The sequence below is a fragment of the Odontesthes bonariensis genome, chromosome 1 (genome assembly GCF_027942865.1).
Source record: "Odontesthes bonariensis isolate fOdoBon6 chromosome 1, fOdoBon6.hap1, whole genome shotgun sequence".
Taxonomy (NCBI): domain Eukaryota; kingdom Metazoa; phylum Chordata; class Actinopteri; order Atheriniformes; family Atherinopsidae; genus Odontesthes; species Odontesthes bonariensis.
Genome location: NC_134506.1, coordinates 42,581,706 through 42,601,731, shown reverse-complemented (window position 1 = coordinate 42,601,731; position 20,026 = coordinate 42,581,706). Strand labels below are relative to the sequence as shown.

Genomic DNA, 20,026 nt, shown 5'->3' with positions numbered 1-20,026 from the left:
AGGAAAATACGAAGGCGGCAGCCTCTGCCATGCCTGAACACCGGCCCGCCGGGAACTGTCCCGGTCCTCCCGATTAGCCACTCCGGGCCTGGTGCCAGCTCCCTGTGGAATTGAACCCCAAACCATTTTAAAGTGGCAGTGTTTTATTTTCCTGTGCAGAACACGGGTTGGACTTATTTATTTTATTTTATTTTATTTTATTTTATTTTATTTTATTTTATTTTATTTTATTTATTAATTTATTAATTTAATTTAATTTATTCTATTTATTTTATCTATTTATTTATTAATTACATTTTTTTAAATTTAATTTATTTAATTTATTTATTTTATTTATTTATTTATTTATTCTAATCCTGATGTCATGGCCTGTTTTCAGCCCCACGTGGTGTGCGGGGAGCAGCTCATCCACAGCCCCTACATGCAGTGCCTCGCCTCCCTGGCGGTGGGTCTCCACCTGGACCGGCTGCTGTGCCGCCCCCCCGTGCCGCCCCACCTGCGGCACTGCCCGCTGGAGTCCGGCACCGCCGTCTGGAGCGCTAGCGAGTGGGCGTGGCTCGACTGCTTCTCCACCACCGTGAAGGCGGCCGAGGCCCTGGCCCGAGGCGCCACCTTCCCCGAGTCCTTCTGCGTTCCCGACCTGGAGCCGGTGCCCAAAGACGAAATGGCTCTGCTCATGGTAAGAAAGGGCGGATACGGTTTGTGATGTAACCACCGCCGTCACGGCTCACAGTAACCGTCTTTGCGTTTCCAGGACAACAGCAAGTGGGCGTCTGGCATGGACGAGCAGATCATGTCCTGGGCCACCTCCAGACCGGAGGTACGTCGCCCCGACCCGCAGCTTTGTCCTCTGCAGGGGAGAGTTTTAACCTTTGTCTGTGTTGGCAGGACTGGCACCTGGGGGGCAAGTGTGACGTGTTCCTGTGGGGGGCCGGGCGGCACGGCCAGCTGGCCGAGGCCGGCAGAAACATCCTGGTTCCCACCACGGCCCCGTCCTTCTCTCAGGCTCAGCAGGTGCGCCCGTCACTCCACCGTTTTGAGACGGGATCGTTTGCCCCGTGTTTCCACCGTCTGTCCTCTGAGTTCCTGTTTGCCCTCCTGACCTCCTCCCTCCTGCAGGTGGTGTGCGGGCAGAACTGCACCTTCGTGATCCAGCCCAACGGGACGGTGTTGGCCTGCGGCGAGGGCAGCTACGGCCGCCTGGGGCAGGGAAACTCCGACGACCTGCACGTCCTCACCATCATCTCAGCTCTGCAAGGCGAGGCTGCAGCTGTTCACACCTTAAAATGCTTTAAAGTATATAAATTATGGACTTTAGGCGTTAATTAAAGGAGGTTCATAAACCAAAAGATAATCAGATATTTTGGAACTAAGACCATTAAGAGCCTTAAAGGGACAGTTCGCCTCTTTTGACATGAAGCTGTATGACATCCCATATCAGCAACATCATTTATGAACATCTTCTTACCCCCTGCTGCGTCCTGTGAGCAGAGTTCCAGCCTCGTTTTGGTGTTGATGAAGGTAGTCCGGCTAGTTGGCTGGGGTTTAAAAAATAAAGCGTTGTGCTTCAAAAAACAATATGCGTTCAACAGAGTAATACATTTGCATCACAAAATGGTTCTCCAGGAAAAAGTCAGACCTCACAATCGCTTGGCCCTATTTTCTCTCCCTTCGTATCACTGCCTTTTAGTTTTAAATCTGCTCTATAAATAAACTACGACTGATAATCTGGAAGCACACAGGAAGCCAATGCAGAGATTTTAAAACGGGTGGAATATGAGTTCTGTTTCTGGACAGCCGGTGCTGTGGAAAACCCTCCATCCCAGAACCGGCCCACCTCCCCGACCCGGGCCAGTCATCCCACTGTGATCAGGTCACAGACCAAAAGATAAAAAAACTGCTTGATTTCTTCTTCCTGAGTTTAAACCAGTGATACTCACTATTGTTTTTCCACAAGAGCCACATTGGCCGAGCAAAATCAAGGGAAGAGCCACTTTTACCACAACATACTAAAGTCCCCTTTAGCAAATATGCATTTCTACATATAAAAAAGAAACAACACAGCCAATACATTTTCAGTTAAGACCACATTTACCTTAATACTGGGATGAGGGGAAGCTGGCGTGCATGTCCTTGACTTTCTTCATGTTGTATTTGTAGTTTGTTGTTGTAATCATAGTGAGACATTCAGGATGAGCATGGTTTTTGTGCTGGTTTTTGTGCTGGTTTTTGCCCTTTTTTTTTTTTCTTTCATAGATTTCTTTATTGGTTTTTCAAAGATAAATACAAAGGTTTAGGATCTTTTCATGTGGTGTATGTCCAGAGCCCAACAAGTAAGGCAATTTGAGTGGCTGACATTAGGAATAATACGACACATTGGTTATAAAGGTTTTTGCCCTTTTTTAATTAAAAACCGATCCATTGTGCCTGCATCTCGCGCTGCTAAAGGAGTTAGCGTGCACTGCAGTCAAGTGTGCGGTGGTTTAAGCGCGCTGCGTTGCCAGGTTTAACAGTTCCCCCTTTAGGAAACACCATTAAGGCTTAATTAATACTTAATAAAAATACTTAATACTACAAAAAAAGTCAACTTTTATAAAAATACTTAATACTGTGCAGTATTCGCTGTGTGTTATTTGAAAAAATGTATTTTATTAAAGCTTGAGGAGCCACGTAATGAGTGTTTCTGGTTTAAACCTTCGCAGTTTACCACCCGTGGGTCCTGGTTCTGTTCAGAGCTGGTTCCGACTCTCTCAGGTCCGGTTTACTTTGCGTTCGGTGTGGCCAAACCGGTGACATTTTTCCGTCTCTCTTCAGGTTTCGTTGTGACCCAGCTGGTGACGTCGTGCGGCAGCGACGGCCACTCGATGGCTCTGACGGAGAGCGGCGAGGTGTTCAGCTGGGGGGACGGAGACTACGGCAAGCTGGGCCACGGGAACAGCGACCGCCAGCGCCGGCCGCGGCAGATCGAAGCCCTGCAGGGGGAGGAGGTGGTGCAGGTCAGTCCGTCCGCACGCAGTCAGGAACACGATGCGTCCTGTGAAAAGGTGCGGCGTCCTCACGCTCTCTGCTCCGTCTCTGTCAGATGTCGTGCGGCTTCAAACACTCGGCGGTGGTCACGGCCGACGGGAAGCTTTTCACGTTCGGTAACGGAGACTACGGCAGGCTGGGTCTGGGAAACACGTCCAACAAGAAGCTGCCGGAGAAGGTCACGGCCCTGGAGGGTTACCAAGTGGGACAGGTGCGCTTTGACTGAACAGGGCTCTAGACTAACTTTTTGCACTGGTGCGCCCAAGTTAGGTGCACCCAAATTTTCAAACGCATTGTATTTAACACCGCAGTTTTATAGGTTGACTTTTTTTTATTTATTTATTTTTAAATCGCTGTCCATATAGGCAATATTGACTTGTAAACGATTAACAGATAACAAGCAATCTGGTCAAAATAAAGTTATTTATTTGAAGCACAATTCTACAAACTTACTGAACTTAACTTACTAACTACTTACTGAAACTTACTGAAAAATTTCAACTTAAAACATCTCAAGATAAATTAAATAAAATGAAAATCTAAATTAAAATTGCAAGTGTTTTAAAAGCTTCAAACTAAACATCTCATGGCTCAATGTCTTATGGACTATCCTCTATTGCAGTCACATGCCCCTCGGATGGCCAACTCCTGTAGTTAAATATATATATATATATATATATATATATATATATATATATATATATATACAGCCGTACACACTGACGCTTTCCTGATCATGTACTCACTGTTCGTAATTAGCACAGACGGCTTTTTTTTCAATGTATCTGCGATGACTCCTATAAATTGCGCGCACGCGGCATCATTGCTGTACGTCGAGTTTATGTTCAAGCCATTTTTCTTCTGAAGAATTATTTCGGACTTGAACTTAGTGAAGGGAACTTTTGCAATATGGTCGGCAACGTTAAACTTGATTATCATCTCTGTTTGCTGCTGCCTGCCGCTGAAAGGCAGCGGGGAGAGGGGACACTGATGCGTTGTGCTTTTTCAGCGTTTCACTTCGAAATGTATCAGAACCAGTCACAAATGCACTATTGCCACACTTTACTAGCCTGGCTGACGCGTCCACATCTCGATGAGATGGTGGTCTGGGAACTAGGTGTGCATTTTCTCGTATTTGAGGCGTGGTTTACGAATGCCTAGAGCCGTTTATTGGGCGCTACGAATGTCTATCAAATGGCGTCTGGTTCTTCCCATGCTGCTTTGCACGCGATTCATAGCCAGTTGTATCACTTATACCAGATGACGTATGTAGAGTGACAGAAATTTGACGAGGAAGAAGGCAATGAAATCTTTCAACGCCAAACGTTGCTCTTTTTTAAAAGTAAACTTGCGCTCTAAGCTGCTTAAAACACTTTCTAAGGCTGCATCGAATGGTAACGTTGTGTCCGCTGCCATGTTGGATTAACACTCTACAAGCTTCGGTGTCGCGCATAGACGTTGTCGTCGTCTTGTGCCCCCCCCCCCCCCCCCGTTCTGTGATTGGTTCCCTAACTCAGGCACAAATAAGGGCGGTGGTTTCCAGGCTGACTTTGCAGTGTGAATGAAATTGCGCGCAAAGCAGCATGGGAATTCCCAGGCTAGCACTTTACAGTAAATGCAGTGCATTATATTATCGGTTTTACTGCATCTTAGCCAGGGAAACTGGTCAAATGTATACACTTTACCCCTTTTAATTTCAGTTGGTTATGGCTTGGAGTCGATCGTATGTGGCTCATTATCTGATGCTAGCTCCGGATGCTAACTCATTATCTGATGCTAGCTCCGGACCAGGGCCTGACATAACGTGGGAGGTTGATGGATCCGTGTCAGAGCATTGCTTGTGGTTATTTTCGGACGAATCAGGACTTCAATTAACCAAAAAGTTGTCAATCGTTCTTTTCATCATATCACCCGCGGCTACATCCACTGTTTATCTTGCCGTGTGAATGCAGCCTGACTAAATGCTCTTCCTTACGTCTGAAAAAGGCTGTAAAGCCAAACTTAATGTATGCTGCCTCATACTTTCTGATTTTAGTCGGCCAGTTCTTTCAGTCACTTCCAAGTCAAAAATCTGTCCATTTTGGCTAAGCTAGCTACACGCTAGCTTGAGAACAGGTGCAAACCGCCAGGTCTACGATATTTTGACTGGCAGCCAATCAGAAAGACAAGCATGGCAAATAACATTTCAATATGACATATTATTATAAATTGTATTTTACAATACTAATTAAAAAAATGTGACTTTTTTTTTTTTTCATATAATGATGTTTAAAAAAAATGTTGCATTTTTTTTTTCTTATCTTCACTGGCGGCCCCCACTTTGAAAACCACTGGTTTAGACCACGATATGGGTCTAACGTGTGTCTGTTGTTGAACCACAGGGAGACTTTCAGAGCCGCGTAGACTTTTTTTTTTTCCCTCGAACGTGGTTGCACCTCCGATTTTTTTTCAAATTGGTTGCATTCTGGAGCCCTGCTGAACATTAAAGGGTTCAGGTGAGCGTTGGGGTTAGGAACTGATGCTCCGGTCCTTCCTCAGGTGGCCTGCGGGCTGAACCACACTCTGGTCGTGTCTGCTGATGGAATGATGGTTTGGGCCTTCGGTGACGGCGACTACGGGAAACTGGGACTCGGCAACTCCACGGCCAAGTCGTCCCCTCAGGTAAGAACCCGCCGCCTCCCCTGAGCCGCAGGTGTGCGAGTGCGAGGCTCGTCCGGAGCGTTCCTGACGCAGGTGTGTGAGTGCGAGGCTCGTCCGGAGCGTTCCTGACGCAGGTGTGTAAGTGCGAGGCTCGTCCGGAGCGTTCTTGACGCAGGTGTGCGAGTGCGAGGCTCGTCCAGAGCGTTCCTGACGCAGGTGTGCGAGGCTCGTCCGGAGCGTTCCTGACGCAGGTGTGCGAGTGCGAGGCTCGTCCGGAGCGTTCCTGACGCAGGTGTGCGAGTGCGAGGCTCGTCCGGAGCGTTCCTGATGCAGGTGTGCGAGTGCGAGGCTCGTCCGGAGCGTTCCTGACGCAGGTGTGCGAGTGCGAGGCTCGTCCGGAGCGTTCCTGACGCAGGTGTGCGAGTGCGAGGCTCGTCCGGAGCGTTCCTGACGCAGGTGTGCGAGTGCGAGGCTCGTCCGGAGCCTTCCTGACGCAGGTGTGCGAGTGCGAGGCTCGTCCGGACCGTTCCTGACACAGGTGTGCGAGTGCGAGGCTCGTCCGGAGCGTTCCTGACGCAGGTGTGTAAGTGCGAGGCTCGTCCGGAGCTTTCTTGACGCAGGTGTGCGAGTGCGAGGCTCGTCCGGAGCGTTCCTGACGCAGGTGTGCGAGTGCGAGGCTCGTCCGGAGCGTTCCTGACGCAGGTGTGCGAGTGCGAGGCTCGTCCGGAGCGTTCCTGACGCAGGTGTGCGAGTGCGAGGCTCGTCCGGAGCGTTCCTGACGCAGGTGTGCGAGTGCGAGGCTCGTCCGGAGCGTTCCTGATGCAGGTGTGCGAGTGCGAGGCTCGTCCGGAGCGTTCCTGACGCAGGTGTGCGAGTGCGAGGCTCGTCCGGAGCGTTCCTGACGCAGGTGTGCGAGGCTCGTCCGGAGCGTTCCTGACGCAGGTGTGCGAGGCTCGTCCGGAGCGTTCCTGATGCAGGTGTGCGAGTGCGAGGCTCGTCCGGAGCGTTCCTGATGCAGGTGTGCGAGTGCGAGGCTCGTCCGGAGCGTTCCTGACGCAGGTGTGCGAGTGCGAGGCTCGTCCGGAGCGTTCCTGACGCAGGTGTGCGAGTGCGAGGCTCGTCCGGAGCCTTCCTGACGCAGGTGTGCGAGTGCGAGGCTCGTCCGGAGCCTTCCTGACGCAGGTGTGTGAGTGCGAGGCTCGTCCGGACCGTTCCTGACGCAGGTGTGCGAGTGCGAGGCTCGTCCGGAGCGTTCCTGACGCAGGTGTGCGAGTGCGAGGCTCGTCCGGAGCCTTCCTGACGCAGGTGTGCGAGTGCGAGGCTCGTCCGGAGCGTTCCTGACGCAGGTGTGCGAGTGCGAGGCTCGTCCGGAGCGTTCCTGACGCAGGTGTGCGAGTGCGAGGCTCGTCCGGAGCGTTCCTGACGCAGGTGTGGTTTCATTCTGCAGAAGGTGGACGTCCTGTGTGGGATCAGCATCACCAAGGTGGCCTGTGGAACTCAGTTCTCTGTGGCTCTAACCAAAGATGGCAAAGTCTTCACATTCGGCCAAGGTGGGCGCCCGTTTCTCCTCTTTCTTTCTTCTCTTGTTATTGCAGAGTGATAGAAAACACTCAGCCAGACCCACCTGAAAGTAACTATTCACTCATTTCACTCCTACAAAAACACCCGAATCCTGATGACGCTTTTATATTCTGGGGTGTGAGTCGTTCCTGTCCCAGGAGTTTTGGCCGGTCTGACTTTAAACAGAAGCACAAAATCTTTATCAACTCTTCATGAACTCACTCTGAGAGAAACAAATCAGTGAAAGCGAGTTTGTGTGGAGACGGCTTGATTTTTAGCTTTCATCCTGCACACTTTGTAATATTTATTTGTCCAGTTAGAGCCGGGTGATAAAACGATAACTATCGAGGAATAACTTTTCCTCGATGGAGATATAAAACACTCAGTGGGGTCACATGGCCCTGAAAGGATCGGATTATTGGCTAAATTACAATCAGACTGAGTTATTACGTGCATGTAGACACCTTAATCTGACTGAGAACTGGATCGGATGGGATTCAGACCCCGAGATAACTGGGCTGAAAGTCACTCTAAACCTGCTTGTAGACGCTGAAGCACGTGGTGAATCAGACTTTGCGTTCTGCGCATGCTCCAGATGTTTTCCCGGGGTCGTGACCCGGAAGTCAAAGGAGACGATATTCCTGTTGTTTGGTTTGGTTTGGTTTGGTTTATTTATGGATATAGGAAGACAATGGGTATCCAAGGGATTACATGTAAAAGTGTAAAACACTTATTTCCAACATGGTCCCTGATGGGAAATGACAAGACATACAACACATGCAACAGATATCACACATACCCGTATACAATCACATTCCTAAGTCACCTAATTCTCTACTTTATTCCACAAAAAACCTCTAACTCTTTGTTTAGAAACCCTTTTTGTTTCTGACTCTTTAATATTTAGTGGAAGGCTATTCCATAGCATAATCCCTGTATAAAAGAAAGAGCTACGTGCCGCGCTCTTTGCAGATGGTACCTTACAGGAGCGGACACTGGCTCTTGTTTCATGGGCATGTTGAGTATGCACCATTACAATTTGGGATCCCAAATACTTGGGGGCTAACCCATTGATGATGTTGAACATATGATTCAATTTTAGCTGTTCCACCCTTAGCTTTACCGGCAGAAAGTCCACTTTCTTAAAATCATCAAAAGTGACATGATACCTAGATGGTTTTCCTAATATAAAACGGATCATGTTGTTCTGCATAACCTGCATTTTATTTTTAATTTCCACTGTCAGTCCACTGTACCATGCTGAACAGGCATAGTCAAAATGGCACTGCACAAGCGCTGACACAAGAAGTTTTTTCACTTTAAAATCTAATTGCCTCGTGCTACGGTACAAAAATTTCAATTTGGAAGCACTTTTATTTAATAGCTTCTCCGCAACTGTCTGACCTGTCAAAGTCTGGTCCAGTGTTAAACCTAAGTATGTAACTGCTGTCTTTGTCTGAATTTTATTACCATTACATGTGACTTCTAACTCAGGAGCCTTTTTTAGCTTGAGTTTGGTACCAAATAAAATGCATTCAGATTTCCCCACATGTAGTGACAGTCTATTGTCTAGCAGCCAGTGTCTTACATTCCTCAACTCATCAGCTAAGGGTGTCTTGAATCTGAGAGATGTTTCTACCAGATACGAGTAGTGAGGAATCATCAGCGTAGAGAATTACTTTACATTTAACAGCTGCTGGCATATTATTTACTTAAATAAGAAATAACAAAATGTTGTCTCCGTCAGAAAGAAACAAACAACGCGATGGAGAATGCTCCGTTGGGCATCGAGTTTGTGCAACAAGCAGCTCATCACAGACCAAATGTAGAGGGACGTAGCTTCATCTGGCTCTGCGTTCTCCATCTTTCTCCAATGCCTGAGTTTGTTGTTGTTGTTGGTGGTGAAGAGGTCAACAGGAAGTGGCTCTATTAGCAACTTCCTAATAGAGCCACTTCCTGTTGGTGTGGAGGTATTTTGTTTTTTTAGTAGTAGCGTGCACTGCGAATAATGTCGAGCACAAGTTCCGACAAAGACAGGGAATACCGCTAATCTGTACCGCTACCGCTAACCCCCGATAACAGCGCCTCAGACCACAGAGTCTGCTTCATCCGGCGCCGTGTGACACAACGTCTGAGAGACCGTGATGTCACACATGCAGCATATTGTGCTGCAAAAGACCTGATACCGATAAGCAGAGCGGGAAATAAGGGGTTCAAGTGGATGCTGACAGTTATGGACCCGATATACAATAAGGGGAAAATAAGTGTTTGATACCTCGCTGATTTTTGGGTTAGTTTCAGAACAAATGTACTAATTTGTAAGTGTTTTTTAACTGTGTAACTTCGGCTCTCTGAAGACCGTCTGATCGGTTTGCCGGAGGGTCGAGCCCGGAACCACAACCGGCCCCAGCAGATCCCGGCTCTGTCGGGGGTCCACATCCAGGACGTCGCCGTCGGGGCCGAACACACTCTGGTGCTGTCCTCCACGGGAGACGTTTACACCTGGGGCAGCAACTCCGAGGGGCAGGTAACCGCCACGCACACTCAGAGTGCACGTTGCCGTGGTGATGAGGGGTGAATGGGAGGAGCCTTTTGTTTAAATCAGGGAAAAACATTCAGGACCGTGCTGTTTAGCTGGTTTATGTATGCTGATGTGTCTGATTGGCTGGTTTATTATGCTTTTTTATGAATAATAAAGTTTTGAGCTGTCAACTTCTCCTTCTTTTAGGAACATTTAAGCTGTGTTCGAAACGCCTACTACATACTACATACTACACACTACATTCTACATACTGCATACTACATACTACATTCTACATACTGCATACTACATACTGCATACTGCATACTACATACTACATACTACATACTGCATACTGCATACTGCATACTACATTCTACATTATGCATACTGCATATTTCATACTGCATACTAAATACTGCATACTGCATACTGCATACTACATTCTACATTATGCATACTGCATATTTCATACTGCATACTAAATTCTACATTATACATACTGCATACTACATACTGCATACTGCATACTACATTCTACATTATACATACTGCATACTACATACTACATACTGCATACTACATTCTACATTATGCATACTGCATACTACATACTACATACTGCATACTACATTCTACATTATGCATACTGCATATTGCATACTGCATACTACATTCTACATTATACATACTGCATACTACGTACTGCATACTGCATACTACACTCTACATACTACATACTGCATACTGCATACTACATACTGCATACTACATACTGCATACTACATACTGCATACTACATACTACATACTGCATACTACATACTGCATACTACATTCTACATTATACATACTGCATACTACATTCTACATACTGCATACTACATACTGCATACTACATACTGCATACTGCATACTACATACTGCATACTACATACTGCATACTGCATACTGCATACTACATACTGCATACTACATACTGCATACTACATACTACATACTGCATACTACATACCGCATACTACATACTGCATACTGATCGATCAGGCAGTATGCAGAGCGTTTACCCACAATGCATTTCGCTCGAGACGAAATCAGCCGGCCTGAAGCTGATTTCCCTTAAGCTCTAAACTCTGTAAACTTTAGCAACATTTGAAACATTTTCAGGTGAGAAAGTAGTCGTTTAGATCCCCAACGTGTTGAAAACCTGACAAAATACCGGCTATTTACAATTTTGTTCCCACGAATTTGGCGCTAGTAAAGCTAGCCGCAGTGAGCAACGCACTTCCGGTTATTTTCACAAAATAAAATACCCGTTGCCTTTTATCATAGGGAAAGCCATTACCATACAATTGGTGCTTTTGTTTTGAAAACAGGAAGTGAACCTACCCTCGTTGTAGCTAGCTTGAAACTGCCGTTTTGACATGAAATGACGATCGGCGACGTCACGTTACGTTGCATCTTGGGTAGTTTGAGTATGAGTAGTAACCTCATGATGCATACCCAACATTTCAGAGAATCTAGGATGCATCCGGGAACTTAAAAAAAGTTAAAGTTAGTAGGAGTAGTAGGCGGTTTCGAACACAGCCTTAGATCCTAAAACGCTTATCAGGGGTTTTATATCCCCCAAATGTTTGTTGACTTTGTGGTGACCTGTGATTTGTGTAGCTGGGTCTGGGCCACACCAACCACGTCAGGGAGCCCACTCTGGTGACGGTGCTGCAGGGGAAGAACATCCACCAGATCTCGGCCGGACGCTGCCACAGTGCAGCGTGGACGGCGCCGTGCGTCCCGCCTCGAGCACCAGGTGTGGGACTCTTTAACCGGGCCTCAGATCTGAGTCCCAGCTTCACGCAGACATGTGATGCGACTGACTCTCCACCCGTTTCCTCCCCCCTCAGGCTCGTCCGTCCCGCTCCAGCTGGGTCTGCCAGTGGCGGTTCCGCCTCAGTACAACGGGCTTAAGGAGGTGAGCATTGAGGCGGTGAGGGCCCGCCTGCGCCTCCTCTACCACTTCTCCGACCTGATGTACTCCTCGTGGAGGCTGCTGAACCTCAGCCCAAACAACCAGGTAAGAGCAGAAACACGACCCAAAAACAACACGCTTAAACCCTTTTATAAGGGCGGTGGAAACAGCCCCCTTTCATCCAAGTAGTTTCAAATCAAATCAAGTTTATTTGTAGCACATTTCATGTACAAAACAGTTCAAAGTGCTTCACATAAAATAAAAGCATTGCAGCGGGGAGTGTAAGAAGCATTAAAAATACAGAAAAGAATATAGGCAAGGCGAGTTTATCTGTACGGCACAATTCAACAACAAGGCGATTCAAAGTGCTTTTACAGAGACATTAAAACAGTAGAAATAAAAAACATGATTTAAATTTTAAACAAAAAAGAAAGAAATAAGAACAATAGATAAAATCAGGAGTTAAAATGTAAAGTTTTGAAACTCAAGCTTCAGATTTGGAGCTTTATTCAGCTGAAAACAGGTGTGTCTTCAGCCTGGACTTAAACACACTGAGTGTTTCAGCTGATCTGAGGCTTTCTGGGAGTTTGTTCCAGACATGTGGAGCATAGAAGCTGAATATGAAGAGAAACAAATAAAATAATTTAAATGATTAAAAACAAGCAACAGTCAAAAATCTAATCAAATTTATTTATAGCACATTTCATGTACAAAACAGTTCAAAGTGCTTTACATAAAATAAAAGCATTGCAGCAGGGAGTGGAAGAAGCATTAAAAATACGTAAAGAATATAAAGAGAAACAAATACAATGATTTAAATGAATTTAAAAACAAGCAACAGTCCAGATAAGTTCAAAGATATCGTGCAGATTTCATGCATAGACACAAGAGAACAGAAATGTTTTTAACCTGGATTTAAAAATGTCTCCATTTGGTGAAAGTTTAATCTCCACTGGCAGTTTGTTCCACTTGTTTGCAGCATAACAGCTAAATGCTGCTTCTCCATGTTTAGTCTGGACTCTGGACTGGACCAGCTGACCTGAGTCCTTGGATCTAAGAGCTCTGCTGGCTTTATATTCTCTGAACAGATCACAGATGTAAACCATCAGCAGGCTTTTAAAATCTATTCTGTGACTGACTGGAAGCCAGAGTAAAGATTTTAAAGCTGCTGTGATGTGTTCAGCCCTAAGCGGCTCAGAAAGAATCTTTAATGTGTGATGAAACGTTCCTGTTCAGATGGCTTTAACAGAAGCAAACATCTGGACAGACCAACACAAATTGTGAGAGGCAAAGGAAGCTCTTCTGGGATATTTAAACTCCAGGCCACTAAATATCCAGGCCTGAATGAGGAGTCATGAAAATAAAGACATTTGAAGTCATTCAGCTCAGTTTTGATTAATGGGTCGACTTTTATTCACCAGTCAACACGCAGGACTTCAATAAAAAACACGTATAGAGCATGTAAATGATGTCATGAGAGTAAATGTGACTGTGCTTCTGCAGAGCTGCACCTCCCACTACAACGCAGGGACCTGGGGGATCGTCCAGGGCCAGCTGAGGCCCCTGCTGGCCCCCAGAGTGTACACGCTGCCCATGGTGCGCTCCATAGGGAAGACCATGGTGCAGGGCAAGAACTACGGACCCCAGATCACCGTCAAACGGATCTCCACACGGTCAGAACGCGCCTTTGTGTGTGTGTGTCGGATGAATATTGTAATTCTTAGCTTCTTCTCTCATGTTGGAGGATTCAAAAGATCACAGCTCTGATTAAAAGATGAGCAGATTTAAAGTCTTCTTTACTGCTTAAAGGGATAGTTCGCCTCTTTTGACATGAAGCTGTATGACATCCCATATCAGCAACATCATTTCTGAACATCTTCTTACCCCCTGCTGCGTCCTGTGAGCAGAGTTCCAGCCTCGCTTTGGTGTTGATGAAGGTAGTCCGGCTAGTTGGCTGGGGTTTAAAAAATAAAGCGTTTTGCTTCTCAAAACAATATGCGTTCAACAGAGTAATACATTTGCATCACAAAATGGTTCTCCAGGAAAAAGTCAGACCTCACAATCGCTTGGCCCTATTTTCTCTCTCGACACTTCCATTGTGTCTTAAATCCAGCAGGCAGTGATACGAAGGGAGAGAAAATAGGGCCAAGAGATTGTGAGGTCTGACTTTTTCCTGGAGAACGATTTTGTGATGCAAATGTATTACTCTGTTGAACGCATATTGTTTTGAGAAGCAAAACGCTTTATTTTTTAAACCCCAGCCAACTAGCCGGACTACCTTCATCAACACCAAAACGAGGCTGGAACTCTGCTCACAGGACGCAGCAGGGGGTAAGAAGATGTTCATAAACATCTATCTATTCTATCCACTCTTTTTTTAATTATCTTAATTTTATACAAATTTTATTCAATTCAATTTTATTCCACTTGTGGAAGGCTTTTAATGCCCTGCAGCACTTTTTTACCATTTCTGAATCGTGTTTTATGTATTGTTGTTTTTATCCTGTTGTAAAGCACTTTGAGTACCAGTTGGCTATTGTAAAGGGCTATATAAATAAAGTTTGATTGATTGATTGATTGATTGATTGAAATTATGTTGCTAATATGGGATGTCCTACAGCTTCATGTCAAAAGAGGCGAACTATCCCTTTAAACACGCCGGCTGAGCCAAAGATTTCATGTTAGACAGTCATGTAGAAGTTTCTTTGAAAAATGTTTTAATTCTTATTCAGAGTTCTGACCCGTACATGCGCCTCTCTTCTTCTTCTTCTTCCTCTACTTCTTCTTCTTCTTCTTCTTCCTCCTCTCTGCAGCGGACGGAAGTGCAAACCCATCTTCGTGCAGATCGCCCGGCAGGTTGTGAAGCTGAACGCCTCGGACCTCCGGCTGCCGTCGAGGGCCTGGAAGGTCAAACTGGTGGGGGAGGGGGCGGACGACGCCGGCGGCGTGTTTGATGACACCATCACAGAGATGTGTCAGGTACCTGCACCTCTGAACCGGTGTTCTGAGCTCAGGCGTTCGCTGCGGCTCTGACCATGGATGTGGATTGTTTTTCAGGAGCTGGAGACGGGCGTGGTGGACCTGCTCATCCCGTCGCCCAACGCCACCGCGGAGGTGGGCTACAACAGAGACAGGTGAGCCGCTCAGACGCTGGAAAACCCAAACGCCGTCGAACACGTCGGCTAAAGCCGCGTCCTCTGTGTAGGGGTGTAACGGCATGAAGAGTTAACCTCGCGGTTATAGTGACCAAAATGATCACGGTTTTCGGTATTATCGCGGTATTTTTAAAAGTGTGTTAAATCTGTTCAGAAAGCACTGACAGGCCTACACAAGCTGAAAAAAGTGCAACAGTGTTTATTATATTGCAAAATCTTATCAAAAACATCAACAATTAACATTAAAGGAGCAAGAGTGCAGCATGTGAACAGGTTATTTGTCAGAAACATTTCCAGTAGTGCAGGTTTAAATGATACAAATCCAAACATTCAAGCTAATTTTGCGTTTTGGCCGCGGCAAGTCTGCACAGTTTCAGACTGCGAATGTTGTTGTGTTTATTTTAAAACGAAATGCAGTGTTACAGAGCGACATACAGGCTAACGGGGTGAAATACAATCTTACAGGGCAAAACACAGGTGAATTTGGGCGATTTTGAATTATTTTTCCATCTGAAAGTTACAATTCCGTTTCAAAGGGTGCATTCCACGATTTCCGTCCGTTTTCCGTTATCGCGGAAAATCGTTGGCTCTACGCATGCAAAGAGATACTGTAGCCTACAACTGTATGATAAACGCAACTCAAATGTGCACCTGTCTAGCTCTGAGGCTAACGTTAAAGATGTGTCCCGATTAGCTCCACGCTAACACCACTGAACGAACATGTGCCGTAGGCATCTGTTTAGATTATTGTCACGTTATTAAAAAGTTAGACAGACGGATCATTGCATTCTGCTTCAACCCGATGTCCCCACACCATGCATTTATTAATGCATTTGAGCTGAAACGTTAACGTTAACATACCTTGCATTGCCGGCTATACAGTTGTGGGTGATGATTACGGAGATGAGCAAGGAGATTTAACGTATTGCCACCTTTAGCGGAAACTTTTTTCCTGCATGTTCTGCAGACAGGATAACCATCTTCTATCAACTGTCCCCCGGCATTCTTATAAAAACCTAAATAAAATATGCCCATACTTCGGATCTAGTCCTCTTAGAGGGCTGATAAATGTCCTGACTCTGAGTGCTGTCATCTACACCTTCGGCCATGATTCCAACTTCAAGAAATGCACGTTGTAGGCTGCGCAGTGAAATTAAGAACTCGGATGAGGCTGGGAAGGATTAAACTCACGGTTTTCATGCCGTGTTATTAACCGTGATATTAATGATAGGGGTGGGTATTGGCAAAGAAGTCACGATTCGAATCACGATTCACATGCCACGATGCGATACTATCACGATACTTGAATTATTGCGATGCATCGCGATGCGATATTTTCACTGAACATACTAGAAAAAAAATACAGCCATTACCAGTGGCTGACTGGCTGCGTATGATCTGGATAGTGTCTTCAATCGATACATAACTCAAAGCAAATCAATTCATAACTGTATTTATTGAAACAACTTTTGGAGGTATTGCCATTAAAACAAATATTACTGAACGCACTCATCACAAAAAGTGCATAGGATTTATAAAACTTACAATAAAAAAAATAGGGATGATCAGTACAGACAAAAAAAAGTGCATAGGCTTTATAAAACTATAAAAAAATAAATATTGCAAACATCCCTTGCAGCGAAATGCATCAATTGAATTGCAAAAAGTCAATACTTGGCGTCAAGAATCGATGCAGTAGATCGCGAAAATTAGAATCGCGATGCATCGTCATGACGATTATTTTGCACACCCCTAATTAATGATATTTGAAATGAACGCGGTAATTGTTATCGTCATACCGGTAACCGTTACATCCCTACCTCTGTGTGCAGGTTCCTTTTCAACCCGTCCGCCTGCCTGGACGAGCACATGCTCCAGTTCAAGTTCCTGGGCATCCTGATGGGCGTGGCCATCCGCACCAAGAAGCCTCTGGACCTGCACCTGGCGCCGCTGGTCTGGAACCAGCTGTGCTGCATCCCGCTGCTGCTGGAGGACCTGGAGGAGGTCGACCTCCTCTACGTGCAGACGCTCAAAAGCATTCTTCACATTGAAGACAGCGGCATCACCGAGGATAATTTCCATGAGGTGAGAAGAAGGCGGGGCCACACACAGGTCACATGACACCCACGTGTCCAGGCTTTAAGCATCGAGCTGACCTGGAAAGTCTTCAAATGTTTTTCCTCTTTCTTAAGGACATCACTTTCAGATCCTGTTCATCTGCTGTAGATAGTTCTTTAGGCCTGACACTTCTTCTTCTGTCCTCCACTTGTCCAGTTTCCTCAAATGTTTTAAGGACACACTGCACACCATGCTGAGATATGCCAAGTTTTCAGCTAACAGCTCTTTGGGAATCACCTTGTTGCTGCAGAAATCCTGTTTTCTGTCTGTCACACTGTGTTATCTTTGCTGTTTTTCACACATGCAGCTAAAGAAATGGGAACAAATCTTAATTCCAGTCTAAAACCCACAAAGAGCTTCTAGATTATTCATTTCTGGTGGCATAAAACAGTTTAATCATTTCATTTATATTAATTGTTCCATAATTAGTCATTAGATTATATCTTATATTCCTTTTTTAAGCTTTAAAATTAATCTTATTTACTTTTTCTTGATGTTGTATAACATATAATTCTTATTATTGTCTGTTTTTTTCCTACTTTTCTACTTTTAGATGTGATAAAGTCCATTTTTTTGAGATTAGGATTTTTTTTTAACTGAATTTCTGACATTAATTGGACTCTTTTGGTAACTGAAAGCAGTTTTAACGTAAATGTAGAAAAAAGTTGAAACTATGAAGCTGTTTTTCACAGATGCAGCTAAAGAAATGGGAACAAATGATGTGTCTCTGTGACAGGCTGCTGGGAACAAAGTGCCTAAAGATCCAGTTTAAAACGGCTTCTTTGCTAAGTTGTCTGTTCTGTGTGGACACAACACTGGTTCATCCCTTGAGTTAGGAGCCTTTTTCCTGCCTGAATAAATGCAGATCAATGAAAATGTTTGTGTTACCTGGGCTGTCTGTGTCCAGATGTTCAGTCTGATCCTCTGAAGGGTCGACCCGCCGTCTGTCTGAAACATCTGGAGCATCATTCAGCTTCATTTGAGTTTCACCGATCACACGAGCTGTTGATTTTATTTACTGATATTTTCAGTTTAATTAGGGACCGAGCAGTGAATCCGCAGTTCTTCTTCTTTCTTTCCGTCTTATTCTTTGCAAAAGGTATGCGAAAACTCATGAAATTTTGCAAGCGCCACCTGCCAGTCGACGACATGAAAGAATCTAAACTTTATATTTTTGGGAGTCGCTCATTGGCTCTGTAGCGCCCCCTACGATGCTTAAAAATGGTCCCCGCATTGGGGTTAGTTTCGAGTGGGACGACGAAAGTCGGTACACTCATTAATCATGCCCAGACGCACAAAAAAGTCTCAGGCCGCCATGGTCCCACATTCACAGGAAGGCGGCCATTTTGGATGAAAGGTGCGTTTTCGTGCCATTTTTGCCCGATTCCACGCCTTGCATATGATCGAACTCGTCCTACAGATTTAATGCTACAGACTTCAAACTTGGCCAGGTTACTCTTAAGACATGGGGGAGGGGATTTTGAGAAACTTTTCCAAACTCTGAACGGTGTGGGCGTGGCCAGGCGGTGAAAATCGTGTGATGGCGTTTGTGATTTGAAAGCCTTATCATCATCGCAAAGTCATGAAACTTGGCACACACGTCCACCCTGACGACCTCGTAAGTATGTAAAGGGTATCGCGTGTGGGCGGAGCTGCGCGGCTACGGCGTCCAGCGCATGCCCCAACGTGCGCACATCTCGGTCCCACGTACAGCTGCTTGCACCTTTAATTTGATCTGTCGTTCAGAAAGCCCATTTATTTCCTCTTATTGTACATTTCTGCAGCCCCTTTAGGTCACTTTTCATCTGAAACGCTCCGTTTTTAGCTTCCGTCTCTTTAAAAACCCAACCGAAAGGCCCGGTCTGCTCCGGTTGGTCAGAATTGGAGGTCTACAGCGCAGACGCCTCGTCATTTATTTTAGATTGGCCAAAGTCTGGACCACAAATGAGACGATTCAGACCAAAAACACACTGAGGAACAGAAAGCATCGTGTGACCAGGAGCTTTCTGCTGATGTTTGCTGTTTGTCGTCCAGATGATTCCTCTGGATTCTTTCGTCGGGCAGAGCGCAGACGGTAAAATGGTGCCCATCATCCCGGGAGGAAACAGCATCCCTCTGACCTTCTCCAACAGGAAGGAGTACGTGGAACGAGCCATCGAATACCGGCTGCACGAGATCGACCGACAGGTACGGCAGATCTGCTTCTGGTGGTTGTTTTTGTGAAGTTTTGTTCAGTGTCCATTAAAGGTTCAGTGAGAGAGAAGAAGAAATAAGAAGTAGGCTGTTCGAAACCACATACTACATACTTCCATACTACATACTCATCGATCAGACAGTATGCAGAGCGTTTACCCACAATGCATTTCGATCCTGCCCGAGCCGAAATCAGCCGCTATTTGTAGAGTTAGTTTTTGTTTTTTGGTTCTAGTTGTAAATTTAATTTGCTAATTATGAGTAACTTTATTTGATTAATTTCAGTGCTAGATTTAGATTAGATTTTTTGCTAATATTCCTTGTTCGTTATTTGTTTAGAATATTTTTGGTAATTGGGTCACACTGGGCACCTGGAGTACCAGCATGCACCTGGGTGGGCCGATGGTTTTTTACCAGGGAAAAAGTGAGCAGCAGGTTTTCTTTGTTCTTTTCTTTGTTTTATTGTTTGGAAATAAATAATCAGAAAACGCAAGAATTCATCTTGGACATTCATCTTCTTTTGGCTGCGTTAAACCACATCCCCCATGATGCATCAGTGGTCTTTTGATTTGGTTTGGTTTAAGTTTAATTTGTTTTTTTATGGACAAATGGCCACTACAGGTAATTTGAGTATGAGCAGTAACCTCATGATGCATACCCAGCATTTCAGAGAATCTAGTATGCATCCGGGAACTTCTCGCTTACTCAAACTCGCATACTAACTCAAAAAGTTAGTATGAGTAGTATGAGAAGTATGCGGTTTGGAACACAGCCATAAAATAGAAACCTTTGAGGGTGGAGGAAAAAAGATGGAGTTAGACATGAGTTCTGAATCTCATCGCAGACG

At 45.4% G+C, this 20,026-nt stretch overlaps 1 protein-coding gene across 12 annotated transcripts in view; it reads left to right on the top strand.

The window, feature by feature from the left end:
* Positions 1-20,026, top strand: part of herc1 (HECT and RLD domain containing E3 ubiquitin protein ligase family member 1) — a 108,291-nt gene that overhangs the window by 85,272 nt on the left and 2,993 nt on the right. For all 12 annotated transcript variants that reach the window (XM_075467264.1, XM_075467230.1, XM_075467254.1 and 9 more), the window contains 16 exons: positions 380-679; positions 755-820; positions 889-1,014; positions 1,120-1,258; positions 2,815-2,996; positions 3,083-3,238; positions 5,566-5,688; positions 7,115-7,217; positions 9,585-9,754; positions 11,416-11,554; positions 11,649-11,818; positions 13,217-13,386; positions 14,527-14,692; positions 14,771-14,847; positions 16,701-16,953; positions 19,021-19,173. In XM_075467264.1, the coding sequence (XP_075323379.1) occupies positions 380-679; positions 755-820; positions 889-1,014; positions 1,120-1,258; positions 2,815-2,996; positions 3,083-3,238; positions 5,566-5,688; positions 7,115-7,217; positions 9,585-9,754; positions 11,416-11,554; positions 11,649-11,818; positions 13,217-13,386; positions 14,527-14,692; positions 14,771-14,847; positions 16,701-16,953; positions 19,021-19,173 (2,493 nt within the window). The remainder of the gene's footprint in view (positions 1-379; positions 680-754; positions 821-888; positions 1,015-1,119; positions 1,259-2,814; positions 2,997-3,082; positions 3,239-5,565; positions 5,689-7,114; positions 7,218-9,584; positions 9,755-11,415; positions 11,555-11,648; positions 11,819-13,216; positions 13,387-14,526; positions 14,693-14,770; positions 14,848-16,700; positions 16,954-19,020; positions 19,174-20,026) is intronic.